The sequence below is a fragment of the Natator depressus genome, chromosome 1 (genome assembly GCF_965152275.1).
Source record: "Natator depressus isolate rNatDep1 chromosome 1, rNatDep2.hap1, whole genome shotgun sequence".
NCBI classification, from domain to species: Eukaryota; Metazoa; Chordata; order Testudines; family Cheloniidae; genus Natator; species Natator depressus.
The window spans coordinates 205797382-205810250 of NC_134234.1; the positions used below are offsets into that span (position 1 = coordinate 205797382).

Sequence of the window (12869 nt, forward strand, 5' to 3'; positions counted from 1 at the left end):
GTCAAGCTTCAACATGCAGCCATTGGATCAGTCTCTGCTAGACTGAAGAGCCCATTACTAAATGTTTGTTTGCCATAGTTTCCCATATAGGTCCTTATAGACTGTGATCAAATCATCCCTTAACCTTCTCTTTGTTAAACTAAATAGACTGGGTTCCTTGAGTCTATCACTATAAGGCATGCTTTCTAATTCTTTAATCATTCTTTGGCTCTTTGCAAGATACACTGAAGTGAAAAAACAATCACTCATTGACTTTAGCGTTGCCACTTAATCCCTCCCCACATCTGTAACTGGTGAACAGTTGCAGATGCCTCCAGCTAACTAGGTACTCATTCAAGCACTGTTTTCAGTCTCAGGTAGCTGGAGGCATCTGTCAGGTGCTCAGCAGTTAAAAGAATGGGAAGCTGATTTTCACAGGGACCAAGTATCCACAACTCTAAAGTCAATGGGTGTGAGATTTATATATATAAAATTCTTTCCCATTCCCCTTGCACATTGGACCAGCAGGAATAAAAGTGCTAGAGACCCACTCAAACTGTTTCTGTAAAAAATGACTATTAGCCCATAGCTTTCTCATCCTAAAGGAAACAGAGAATGTTTCCCATAGGCTGTACTGTACGTTAATAATCACTATATAAAACCAATGTTGGGTTAAAGCCATCACATCTCCCATCTCAGGAAAAGAGAATTACAAATGCATTAAGGAACAGATGTGCAACTAAAATCTGGAATTGTCAGGTCCCACCTAGGGTTCACCTTGACCAGCTAATAGATGCCAAAATGCAACGTATCCTGTCTACTCTAGTGTTTTACAAAAGGTATTTTAAAATGTTTTCACTAACATGTTTTAAAAATACACATTTTATCCTTCTCTAGGCAGGGCTCAAATAGCCCAATCCTGATAGGTGCTCAATATCTATAATATGCCTTCAATGAGAAACATATGCTCAACTGATCAGGCTCCAAATTAAAGGCACTTTAAGTAATTAGTGTCTCCAAAGAGACAAATGTTTCTGGTTTTGTTTTTGGTTGTATCAGTTCTGTGAAATAAACTGCTAACAACAGGCAAAGGAATTGGAGGTTTGGCAAAATGAAAGTGTCAGACACAGAGGTCTTGTCTACAACACAAACTGATTGGGAAGTGGCCTTTAAATGGTTTTTGTTGTGGTGTGAGTTTAATTTTGTGAAATCATTTTAGAAACCAAGCGATGCCCTGTCCACACAGTGCCAGCAAGAGAGAGACAGCTAAACAGGTTTTTAAAACATGCTGCTGCTTAGCCCCAGAACAATGTGCAGTTATTTTGGTTGACACAGGAAGCAATGAGGGCCTGATTCTCCACTATTCTACTCCTTGTGTTACTTACACTTGCTCAAAGTGAGTTCAAAGACTAAATGCTACCAAATCAGAATTCTCCACTCACTCACACCAGAGACAGTGGGTCATACTCATTTTGCATAGGTGCAAATGATTATACAAGGGCAAGGCTGGGGGGGAACAAGGCTGAGTGCTTCTCCCTTGTGGTTGCTGTGGGAACTTTGAGTATCCATGAACAGCTTCCTATCAAGAATTTGTGCCCAAATAAAGGGTGTTTTTCATGCCATTTGATTTTGCATACCTCCCTAAAATTCTTTTTAGGGACCTTATAAACCTGCCCTTAGTTTTTAACAAACCTTTTGCAGTTTACCTGACCTGTGAAGGCACTATTATGGTTGATAATATTGCAGCTGAATGCCCTATAAACCGATAGGCAGTGTATTGACTTGAAATGTGGCTGCATACAAATGGCACAAGCACCGTCTGCAGGCAGGGGACAAGGCTCTCCTCCTAACATTAGAGTAAGCAAACATAATCTTTGGACAACATGGTATGGAGCCGTGACCAGGGCAAGCCAGAGGCAAACTGAAGTGTGAGGCTCCTGACAGTAAAATTCCAGAGCAGCTACAAGATACATTCAGCCCTGGTTCACTCAACTAACTTCAGGGATGGACACGGTTCTCAGTGTGTACTAGACAAATCATTTTTGATCAGTGGTCATGAAGGCCCAGTCTAGAGGAAGATGAGGTGTGCTTAGCAAAGGTGTTAGCTAACACCAGTTAATTCTTCTAGTCTAGACAGGCCCTAACAAGACTGCTTTGTTTCTCTTCAGTAAAGCTGACTGTAAGCTATACAGGGCCATTCTACCCTAGAAACAGGACAATGGGAGAGAAGATGGGAGAACATAGGGTATTTTTTTAAAAAAAGTTTTATTTCAGAGGGGGAGACAAAACGCAACAGAAAACTAGATATTATAACATGTACAGAAAACTGGGACGTTTTTGCCCAGATTTAACTGAGCTCCTAAAATAGCAGCTACAAATAAATATAATCTAAAATGAGGAAACAATTGCTGGAGACATTGCCAGAGAGAACAGAGGGCACTTTGTCTTCCCCAGTTCAGTAAGTGAGGCATTTCCCAGGATTTTGGCTCTGACATCTTATGAGCCAGGTATCTGTCTCAGAGCCTAATTTATCATTTTTGACTTCTTAGTAAGACAATGAGATATATATTTCCCCTCTTGACCCTCTATTTTGCTGTACTCCAAACAATGTTCCTTAGCACCAAATTCCCTCAGTGCCCTAATTCCTCCCACCTCCCAGCCCTCTGAACCCCAAATGATCAACTCCCCCAGCTGCCTCTCTCTCCTTGTTCCCCCCAATCCCCAAATGATTGATTCCTATCAACATCAAACTCATTCCCTATACTCAGAGCCCCCCATCCATCCTAGAACAATCTACTTGCACTAAGAATGTGCCCACTCCCTTTGTAGTTCCTTCTCGATGTCATCACACCATATAATAATTTATGCATGAGTTTCTGTGTGCAGGACAGGGGCTCTCATGGCTGTGCTTTCTACTCCATGTGGAGTTTATGGTGCTGGGCAAGGTGACTCTTGTAACGAAAGCTTTTCCCACACTCAGCACATTTATAGGGTTTCTCTCCTGTGTGGATTCTCCGGTGCCTAACGAGGTGTGAGCTCTGGATGAAGCTTTTCCCACATTCAACACATACGTAGGGTTTCTCACCCGTGTGGGTTCTCTGGTGCTGGGTAAGTGTTGAGAAATCACTGAAGCTTTTCCCACACTGAGCACATTCAAAGGGCTTTTCTCCGGTGTGGATTCTTTGGTGGTTAATAAGGTGAGAGTTCCGGCTGAAGCTTTTCCCACATTCGTTACAATGGAAAGGTCTCTCTCCTGTGTGGGTTCTCTTGTGAGTGAAAAGGTGAGAGCTCACACTAAAGTTTTCCCCACATTCACTACATATGTAGGGTTTCTCGCCTGTGTGGGTTCTCTGGTGTTTAATTAGGTCTGAGCGCCAACTGAAACTTTTGTTACATTCAGTACATTTATGTGGTTTCTCTCCTGTCTGTGTTATTTCATGCTGTGTAAGGTTTGAGCTCTGACTGAAGCCCTCCCCACATTCAGTATATACATAGGGTCTCTCTTCTATAGGAATTCTCTGGTGGATGATGATACCTTGAAGAGCTTCCAAATCTCTTTCTGGATGAACGGAGTTACCCAGTATCTTACCAGGAATGTCTCCCTGATGTGTTTCTGACATGTACTGGCCCTCATAGGCCCCCTCCTCATCAGGGCTCTGGAAAACATTCTCTTCACACCCCTCTGATATTGTACCATACTGTTCCAGATTCTCAGGACCATCTTCCTGGGGGTTCTTCTCCTCATGCTCATTCAATCCTTGAATAAATAGAAGCCAGACATGAGTGTTTGGTCGAAAAGAAATCTAAGAAAGGAGAATTGCACAAAGTATGAGTCAACTAAATAAAATGTAAGACAGGATGTGAGACGGAAAATCCCAACCCCCAACCCACAAAAAAAAAAAAAAAAAGAAAGAAAAACAACCATTTCCCAATATGGAGATGGCAATTTTGCTTCAAAAACTCAAATGAACATTCAGAGAAAAGTTGGGTTGGGGGGAGAGAGAAACAGAACTCTGGCCAGAAGTCAGTCAGGACTGGTGGAAAACCATAAGTGAGGCTTGCCAGAAATAACTGCTGGCTGTAATCCCAAAGCAGAGAAGAAGAAACAGTACGGGAATGGTTTTAAATGAAACAAAAAGTTGAATTTCCAGCAATTTCTGAATTGGCTTAACTTATTCCTCACCTGTGGAGGCCCCAAAGAGGATCTCCCTTTCCTCTGACTCCTGGAGAATTGGAGCACACAGCTCTTCCTCTCGTTCCATCCAGAGATGATGGCAGGCTTAGGGACCCTGCTCATGGCCATTAAAAGAGTCAGTATCACACCTGGTTACATCGCCATCAAGTATTTCCTATTAACAACCCCCAAGGGGGCACAACAAGAACAAAAACAAAAACTCATGCGACTAACTTAAAAATCATTACATGTCCCCCATCAAGCATTCCTGATTATGACTGAACCCTCAGGGCACTGTGACAAAGTAGGGTATGTCATATTTAATTTTCAGTCTGTCTTCTGATTTTATATTTCAGAACAGGAAGACCACCCTGCTGATATGTACATGAAACACACACACACATGTGTGTGTGTGTGGAAAATACCCTCCTCTTCCTCCTGACAGACAGGACTGACACTCTCCCCAGCATCCTCCTATGCTCACCTTAAGAACCCCCTGGGGAGCTCTCCCTAATTAATTGCTGTATACACCTTGATCTGGGTGCTGGCCTCTTCTCCCCTGTCCCGTTCCTCCTAAGGCCCCTATCCCTCACAGTTCTGCAGCAGAGGGTAGGTGGAGTCAGCACAGAGCACCTCTCGTGCCGGTGGAGGGAGGTAAAGGTCACTCTCCTTTATCCCTATACATCCCCAATGCTTTCACTTTTCCATCCCACCCTCCCTGGCATTACACTAAACTGCAAGGAAGCTGCTGCTTCTGCCCAGCCAGCTGGCAGCTCCCTCAGTGCTCACAAAGCAAGGAGCAGGGCAGAAGCTCTTCAGGGAGCCAGGGTGCTTCATGGAGGAACCTGCGCTCCAAAGCCACCTGCTTGGTTCCCAACAGTGGCCTCTGGTGGCCGCAGTCAGAAATACTGAGCTGAAAGACAGCTGCTAGCAAGTTTGCAAGTGGCTGCTAAGACGAAGTAAAGTTATAAAAGTCATAGAAATTTCACATGAACTGGCCACCCTGAGTGTTGGCTGCAAAGCACTTCCTCTCAATATTAAAATCACGCAATACTTCTACTGGGAGGAGAGCTGCATTAGTAGAGAATATAGCACCGCTAGACTATAAGCTCTCTGAGGCAGAGACTGCCTCTTATTAGTATACAGCGCCTAGAACAACGGGACCCCAACTTCATTTGGGTTCTTTATCAATGGATTCTAAACAGAGGCTTCAATCACAATCCCATTCATTACTCACAATACATTTGCACAAGTTGGCAGGACCTGAATAGTTACTGGGCAGTGGAGTTGCTTTCTCCCTGTCCCCATTAATATTTACTTCTACAAAGTGGAACAGCTCCAGTAAAATAGATTGAGACAGATCCACCTCAGAACACCTCATAGCCTGGTGGTTAGGGCACTCACCTAGGACATAAGAGGCCTGGGTTTAAGTCCCATAATAGGTGGGAGTGTCAGCGTGTGTGTCTCACTCTCTGGGTATTAGAGAAAGGAATGACCTGACTTAGGAGCCTAACTGTGGGGGAGGATTCCTGGCTGAGAATCCTAAGCAGAGGGAGATGCCTCTCTCCAGCCCATCAGCCATATGACTAAGACCCAAATCAACAGGACTTTGACACCTTTGAGGATCTAGGCATTTCATTCCTGTTCAGTTTGCTGGCATCTGAGAATCCTCTTCTTTGGTGCCTAACTCTCCCCATGCATCGTATAGGGAGCCTGCAGCCTAACTCGGGGCCGAGAATTCCATGAGGCAGCAGAGCACCTGAGTTAGGCATTGCAACACCTAAGAACCTCTGTGAACCTAGCCCCAAAATCCTAGGATCGGTATAGGGTTGCTAGATGGATATGGTCAAACTGTCAAGGAGGCAGAAAAGATTGGAGTGTTCAATAAATATTTTTTCTGTTTTGTATTTGGAAAGAACCAGGTTGACACACTTACAGCTTACACTGATAATGAAACACTTTCTATTCCAACAGTGACCAATGAGGACATTAAACACCATCTCCTAACATTAAATATTTAAAAATCAACAAGACCAGATAATTTGCATCGCAGAGTTTTAAAAACGTTGGCCAAGGAGCTTCTTGACTTACTACATTTTGGAATACTGAATATGTACATTGCCAAACAAACCAGATATTGTTTTTTGCAGGGATTACAAGTTTAGATGACAAAGATAACTGTGTTGACATAACATACTTAGATCTCTGGCAGGCGTTTGACTTATTACTGCACAATAGTCTGATTAAAAAGTCAGCATTTTACACAATCAATGTAACATTAAACAGATTAAAACTGGCTGACAGATCTCAAAAAGCACTTGCTAACTCTCTCACACTTGACGCCTTTAAATCAAGACTATCCATTTCTAAAAAACATGCTATAGCTCAGCCACAAGTTACAGGCTTGATGCAGGAATCATTAGATGAAATTGTATGATCTGTGTAATGCAGGGAACCAGATGAGACAATGGTCCTTTGGGCCCTAAAAATCTATTAATCATAGAATCATAGAATATCAGGGTTGGAAGGGACCTCAGGAGGTCATCCCCAATTAAATCTATCTAGTAAATATTTATAACAGATCCATCATCAAGGTATCTGGGTACTAATAATAATTTCAGTCAGTGGAGTACTTTTGAAAGGGAGAGGTTAATTATAGCAAATCCGTATAACTAAATAAAACATAGGACTCCATTTTTAATACCAACCACTGTATATAAATATTCGAGAGCCAGTCTAAGGAAGGGGAAATAAATGGAAACCAAAAATAGAGAAGACAAAAATTTACTGTCTCCCTCCTGGCCCCACAGCATAATTGCCATGTAATCTACCAGACTGGGCCAGCCAGGCAGTACAACGGGCACTAAACTGAGGCAGCCAGAAGGTCCCCGTGGTTTGGTCTGGCAAATCATAGAATCATAGAATATCAGGGTTGGAAGGGACCTCAGGAGGTCTTCTAGCCCAACCCCCTGCTCAAAGCAGGACAAATCCCCGACTAAATCATCCCAGCCAGGGCTTTGTCAAGCCTGACCTTAAAAATATCTAAGGAAGGAGATTCCACCACCTCCCTAGGTAATGCATTCCAGTGTTTCACCACCTTCCGAGTGAAAAAGTTTTTCCTAATATCCAAGCTAAACCTCCCCCACTGCAACTTGAGACCATTACTCCTTGTTCTGTCATCAGCTACCACTGAGAACAGTCTAGATCCATTCTCTTTGGAACCCCTTTCAGGTAGTTGAAAGCACCTATCAAATCCCCCCTCATTCTTCTCTTTCCTCAGCCTCTCCTCATAAGTCATGTGTTCCAGTCCTCTAATCATTTTTGTTGCCCTCTGCTGGACGTTTTCCAATTTTTCCACATCCTTCTTGTAGTGTGGGGCCCAAAAATGGACACAGTACTCCAGATGAGGCCTCACCAATGTTGAATAGAGGGGAACGATCACGTCCCTCGATCTGCTGGCAATGCCCCTACGTATACATCCCAAAATGCCATTGGCCTTCTTGGCAACAAGGGCACACTGTTGACTCATATCCAGCTTCTCGTCCACTGTAACCCCTAGGTCCTTTTCTGCAGAACTGCTGCCAAGCCATTCAGTCCCTAGTCTGTAGCGGTGCATGGGGTTCTTCCGTCCTAAGTGCAGGACTCTGCACTTGTCATTGTTGAACCTCATCAGATTTCTTTTGGCCCAATCCTCTAATTTGTCTAGGGCCCTCTGTATCCTATCCCTACCCTCCAGCGTATCTACCTCTCCTCCCAGTTTAGTGTCATCTGCAAACTTGCTGAGGGTGCAATCCACACCATCCTCCAGATCATTTATGAAGATATTGAACAAAACCGGCCCCAGGACCGACCCTTGGGGCACTCCACTTGATACCGGCTGCCAACTAGACATGGAGCCATTGATCACTACCCACTGAGCCCGACAATCTAGCCAGTTTTCTATCCACCTTATTGTCCATTCATCCAGCTCATACTTCTTTAACTTGCTGGCAAGAATACTGTGGGAGGCCATGTCAAAAGCTTTGCTAAAGTCAAGGAACAACATGTCCACCGCTTTCCCCTCATCCACAGAGCCAGTTATCTCGTCATAGAAGGCAATTAGATTAGTCAGGCATGACTTGCCCTTGGTGAATCCATGCTGACTGTTCCTGATCACTTTCCTCTCCTCTAAGTGCTTCAGAATTGATTCCTTGAGGACCTGCTCCATGATTTTTCCAGGGACTGAGATGAGGCTGACTGGCCTGTAGTTCCCAGGATCCTCCTTCTTCCCTTTTTTAAAGATGGGCACTACATTAGCCTTTTTCCAGTCGTCCGGGACTTCCCCAGATCGCCATGAGTTTTCAAAGATAATGGACAAGGGCTCTGTAATCACATCTGCCAACTCCTTGAGCACTCTCGGATTCAGCGCATCCGGCCCATGGACTTGTGCTCGTCCAGCTTTTCTAAATAGTCCCGAACCACTTCTTTCTGCACAGAGGGCTGGTCACCTCCTCCCCATGCTGTGCTGCCCAGTGCAGTAGTCTGGGAGCTGACCTTGTTCGTGAAGACAGAGGCAAAAAAAGCATTGAGTACATTAGCTTTTTCCACATCCTCTGTCACTAGATTGCCTCCCTCATTCAGTAAGGGGCCCACACTTTCCTTGACTTTCTTCTTGTTGCTAACATGGGGAGAACAAGCTGTAATCCATTTAAACAGGAGTGAAGGATCTGCTATATATCGCCAGGGGGGTAGGGGGGAATTTTAAAGGTGAAAAAAGGAGGAAAGATTCAGGCCACCAAACCCTAGCACAAGGAAGGAGAGTGTGGTTCTCCTCTCACCAATATGTTCGAAAGGGTGACTGACAGAGACATGGGGAAGAGAAAGAGCTTGGGCCTTAAATTAGAGGGACTAGACTCTCCTCTGCCCTGTCTCTACATCAGTGCAAAGCACGGGGGAGTAAAACGATACCATTCTGATTTGGTAGCATTTTACAGCGACTTTTGCACAAGTGTACATAACTAAACAAGGTTTGAGGAAGTAGAGAATCAGACCTAGGTTGTTGTACTTTTCTGGGTCTCAGAGAAGGGTGGTAGGAACTGTTTTCTACAGAGAGTGAATCGGACCTGATTTGGTGCCCTATGGCACCAGTGGGTCTGCCCGCTCCCCTCTGCAGGTTGCAGTTACCAAATTATCAGTGATGGAGGAAAAAAGGGTCTGTGGGGAGTTAGGGTTGAGAGTTGTACTGTGCTTGCACTTACTCTATATCGCACCTTCCAACAAAGCACTTAACATGCATTACAAAGGACCAGTAAGGGAAAGAACATTAGCTCTTTTTCCTTCTTTATGATGGATAAAGACAGCCTCAAAGGTTTTTTAAAAAAAACAAAACACACACACCATGCATGAGGGGGTTCTTTTTGTTTTTGAACATTAGAAATTCAGGTTTACTGTGGAAGACTTTATTGATGACTGGAAAACTGGTAGGCATCACAGGAGACTGAAATCTGAACATGGGGAAGGGTTTATTTTTTTTAAGAGTCAAAATGCTTAAAAAACTTTGTTTTTGTTAACACCAATTTAATTCCAGTAACTAATATGGTCTCTGCAGTCACCCACCATCAGTAAGCATCCACTGTGTGGCCTGGAATGCCCACCAATCTTGCCAGGTCCAAGGAAAAATCCTGAGAAAGATGACCATGGGAGGCTGGGTAGCTCACTGACTCTATGTACAAGTCCAGCAGCATAAAAGCAAGCCAGAGAGCACTACTGGTCAGGGCAAGTGACCCTGGGATTTCCCTTTCAGTGCTACTTGAACCCATGAGTTTTCTATCCCAAACACAGATAGTTCATCTCATGCTCAGAATTTGCGAATCCACCCCCCCTTAAAATATTACCCTCAATCTGTGGCCCCTATTGCATTTATTAGAAGTGGGGCCCGTACAAAGCAGCATGCAACACTCGGTCCCAATCCAGGGCCAAGATGCATTGCTCACCAAGAGACGGAGCTTCGATAGGCATCCGGTTGACATGGGAGAGCTCTGCTTTCCATGCCTTTCTCAGTCACTCTCCTGCTGTATGACCCGGTACCAGGGCTGTCCCTAGGGGCTGTGCAGGGCCCAGGACATAGGTGCCAAGTTTCTATCTGGCAGTGCGGTGCTCCCCCTGGCTCTGCCCAGGCCCTGCCCCCACTCCACTCCTTCCCACAAGGCACCACCGCTGCCCCGCCTCACCCCCCCCCCCCACTGCAGCACCTCTGATGCAGTGAAACAGCTGATCGGTGGTAGGCACTGGGAGGGAGGGGAAGCTGCTGATCCACGGGGCCCGCTGGCAGACAAAAGGCATTGGGGGCAGGAGGAGGTTGGTAGGGGGTCTCCTCTGCACACACACACCCCGCCCGCTTCCTCACGAAGTGTGGGGCTCCCCAAAGTGCAGGGCCCAGGCCGGTCGCCCTGATTTGTCATACCCTCAGGATGGCTCTGCCTGTCATTTTGGCTTCTTTGCCTATGTCTTGTCTTTTTAGATCAGAAGGACTGGGGTCGTGACTGTCTCTGAGGGACACTCGATGGCGGGGGCTCTAAGTTACTCCAGAGAATTCTTTCCCTGGTATCTGCCTGGCAGGTCTTGCCCACATGCTCGGGGTCTAACTGATCGCCCTATGTCAGGTGAGGAAGGGATTTTCCTGTGGGTCAGATTGGCAGAGACCCTGGGGGGTTTTCGCCTTTCTCTGCCACCTGGGGCCCGGGTCACTTGCGGGTTTAAACTAGTGTAAACGATGAATTCTCTGGAACTTGGAAGTTTTTTAATCGTGGTTTGAGGACTTCAGTAACTCAGCCAGAGCTTGGGGGTCTATCGCAGGGTTGCGGGTGACGAGATCCCGTGGCCTCCATGTGCAGGAGTCAGACTCCAGACCCGGGGATGCCAGTCCCTTACGCCCCTCTGGCCTTGCAGCCTGTACGTGTCTTACTACGTGTGTGAACAACGGCACATGCACGGCGCCCCGGGCCTAACGGGAGGAAGGGGAGGCTATAGGACGGGCTGCAATGGAAACACGGGGCTTGCTTGCCCAGGCCGCCCCGCCTTGCCCAGCCACCCGCACCCCCCGGCTGTGCCACACCTCCCCTGACTCCGGCCCGCCAGCGGCCGCTCCCTGCCCCCGGGCCACGCCCCCTCGGCCGGCTGCGCCGCTGCGCCCCATCCGCGGCTCGCCCAGCGCCTGCACCGGGCCGGGCCGATTCCTGCATCCCCCGCGCCCCGGCCGCCCGCGCCGCTCACCCCCCGGGCCGGGCGGCTCCATCGCGGCGCGGCGCGGCTGGGCGCAGACGCCGCGGACACGTCACGCTCCCGCAGCCTTCGCTCGGGGGCCGCGGCTGCGGCTGCTTCCTGCAGGCCTGGGGCGGGGGAGGGGGCGCTGCCAGGCGCGCCCCCTGCGGGCAGCCCCCGCGCCTCCGCCCCGCGGCCCCTTGCGGCCGGGGGCGAGCCCGACCGTGCCCCCCCCCGCCCCGCGCGTGCGGCCGCCCCGCCCCTACCTGCCGGGCTCGCGCTCCCCGCGCGCGCGGCCGGACAGAGGGCCGCGGCCCGCGCCGCCCGACGGTTGCCCTGCGCTCGGCCGGCCAGCGGCGCCCCCTCCCCCCGCTCCTCAGCCACGTCGGCTGCGGCCGTCAGTCCCCGCGCACCGCAGGGCTGGGGGGCTTCCCGGCTGCGCCGTGCGGGACTGCCCGGCGCCCGCTTCAGAGCCCCCCCAGCCCGCTCCTCCCCCCCACCAGCGCCGGCCCCTCACAAACCTGCCCCAGGCAGCGCCCGGAACCGGGGAGGCTTGGCAGGTCTGCTGGCGGCTCGCAGAGTCTCCCCTCAGTGATGTGCTTCGCAACAAACAGGGGCTGCCAACGTTGTGGGGTTTCCTTCAGGCCGGGGTTAGAAACACGAGAGGCCCCAGTGCTCCAGCTGCCTCTCGGCGGAGCTGAGGTTGGAAATCCATAAAAACATCTGGCGTGTATAAGGGTTAAGCGCGTGGGGGAGCGTTGGAAGAATCAGGGCCTTGGAAAGAAAGTTGCAGCTAGTCAAAAAGCCCAAACCCCAAATGTTAGAAAAGCGCAATCCGGCAGTGGTCACAAATCTTTAAAAAACCAGCGTTAAGAAAATCAGCAAGGGTTAAGAGCAGCCAAGAAAATTAGGCGAGGGATAAAATAATAACAACAGTTGGCAAAGACTATGAACAACAACCAACAAATAGAGCGAGTTCGAGCTCTGTATAATTTGCCTCTCTGCAGATGTCCCCTGCGAGGGTTATGCCTTTCGCCCAGGATGGAAAATCAAATACCTTAATGTTTTAAAAACATTGTGCCTTCCCCCTCCTTTTTCTGTGTAAATCTTTTGGAGGGGCCTTGATCCTGCAAACACTGATATAAGTAACTAACTTTACATAGGTATGGAGCTGTATTGAACTTAATAGGCTGGTTCTCCTTACCATTTAGGCTCCATGTACAGGCTGCAGTGGGGGCTGGCAGGACAAACAAGCGGGGTGGGGAGTCTGAGCAACACCGGCATGCAGCACAGCTTATCTCCACTGTGGTCTGTGAGGGTCCAGCACAGAAGGTCAGTTTGGATGTGTGGTCATAGATCCATGCATATTCAGATCCAGTGGCCTCAGTACCCTGAGCAATCAGTGTAAAAATAATTCAAGAGTCATTGGAGCAGGGGGACTGGACCCAGAGTCTCCCAGGTGGGTGCTCTAACAACC

At 48.0% G+C, this 12869-nt stretch overlaps 1 protein-coding gene across 8 annotated transcripts; it reads right to left on the reverse strand.

Moving 5' to 3' along the window:
* Positions 1-2678: 2678 nt before the first annotated feature.
* ZNF697 (zinc finger protein 697) lies at positions 2679-12098 on the reverse strand. 8 transcript variants are annotated; one of them, XM_074947705.1, is made up of 3 exons: positions 11914-12098; positions 4163-4268; positions 2679-3736 (listed from the first exon to the last, which is right to left on the reverse strand). In XM_074947705.1, exons 2-3 carry the CDS (start codon positions 4239-4241, stop codon positions 2892-2894), a joined length of 924 nt encoding a protein of 307 aa, XP_074803806.1. In that variant the 5' UTR covers positions 4242-4268; positions 11914-12098; the 3' UTR covers positions 2679-2891. The 8 variants fall into 8 exon arrangements, with proteins under 8 accessions (XP_074803806.1, XP_074803761.1, XP_074803778.1 ...); XM_074947660.1 differs by having other exon boundaries at positions 4163-4328; positions 11914-12097; XM_074947677.1 differs by lacking the exon at positions 11914-12098 and adding an exon at positions 11659-11724 and having other exon boundaries at positions 4163-4328.
* Positions 12099-12869: the final 771 nt, after the last annotated feature.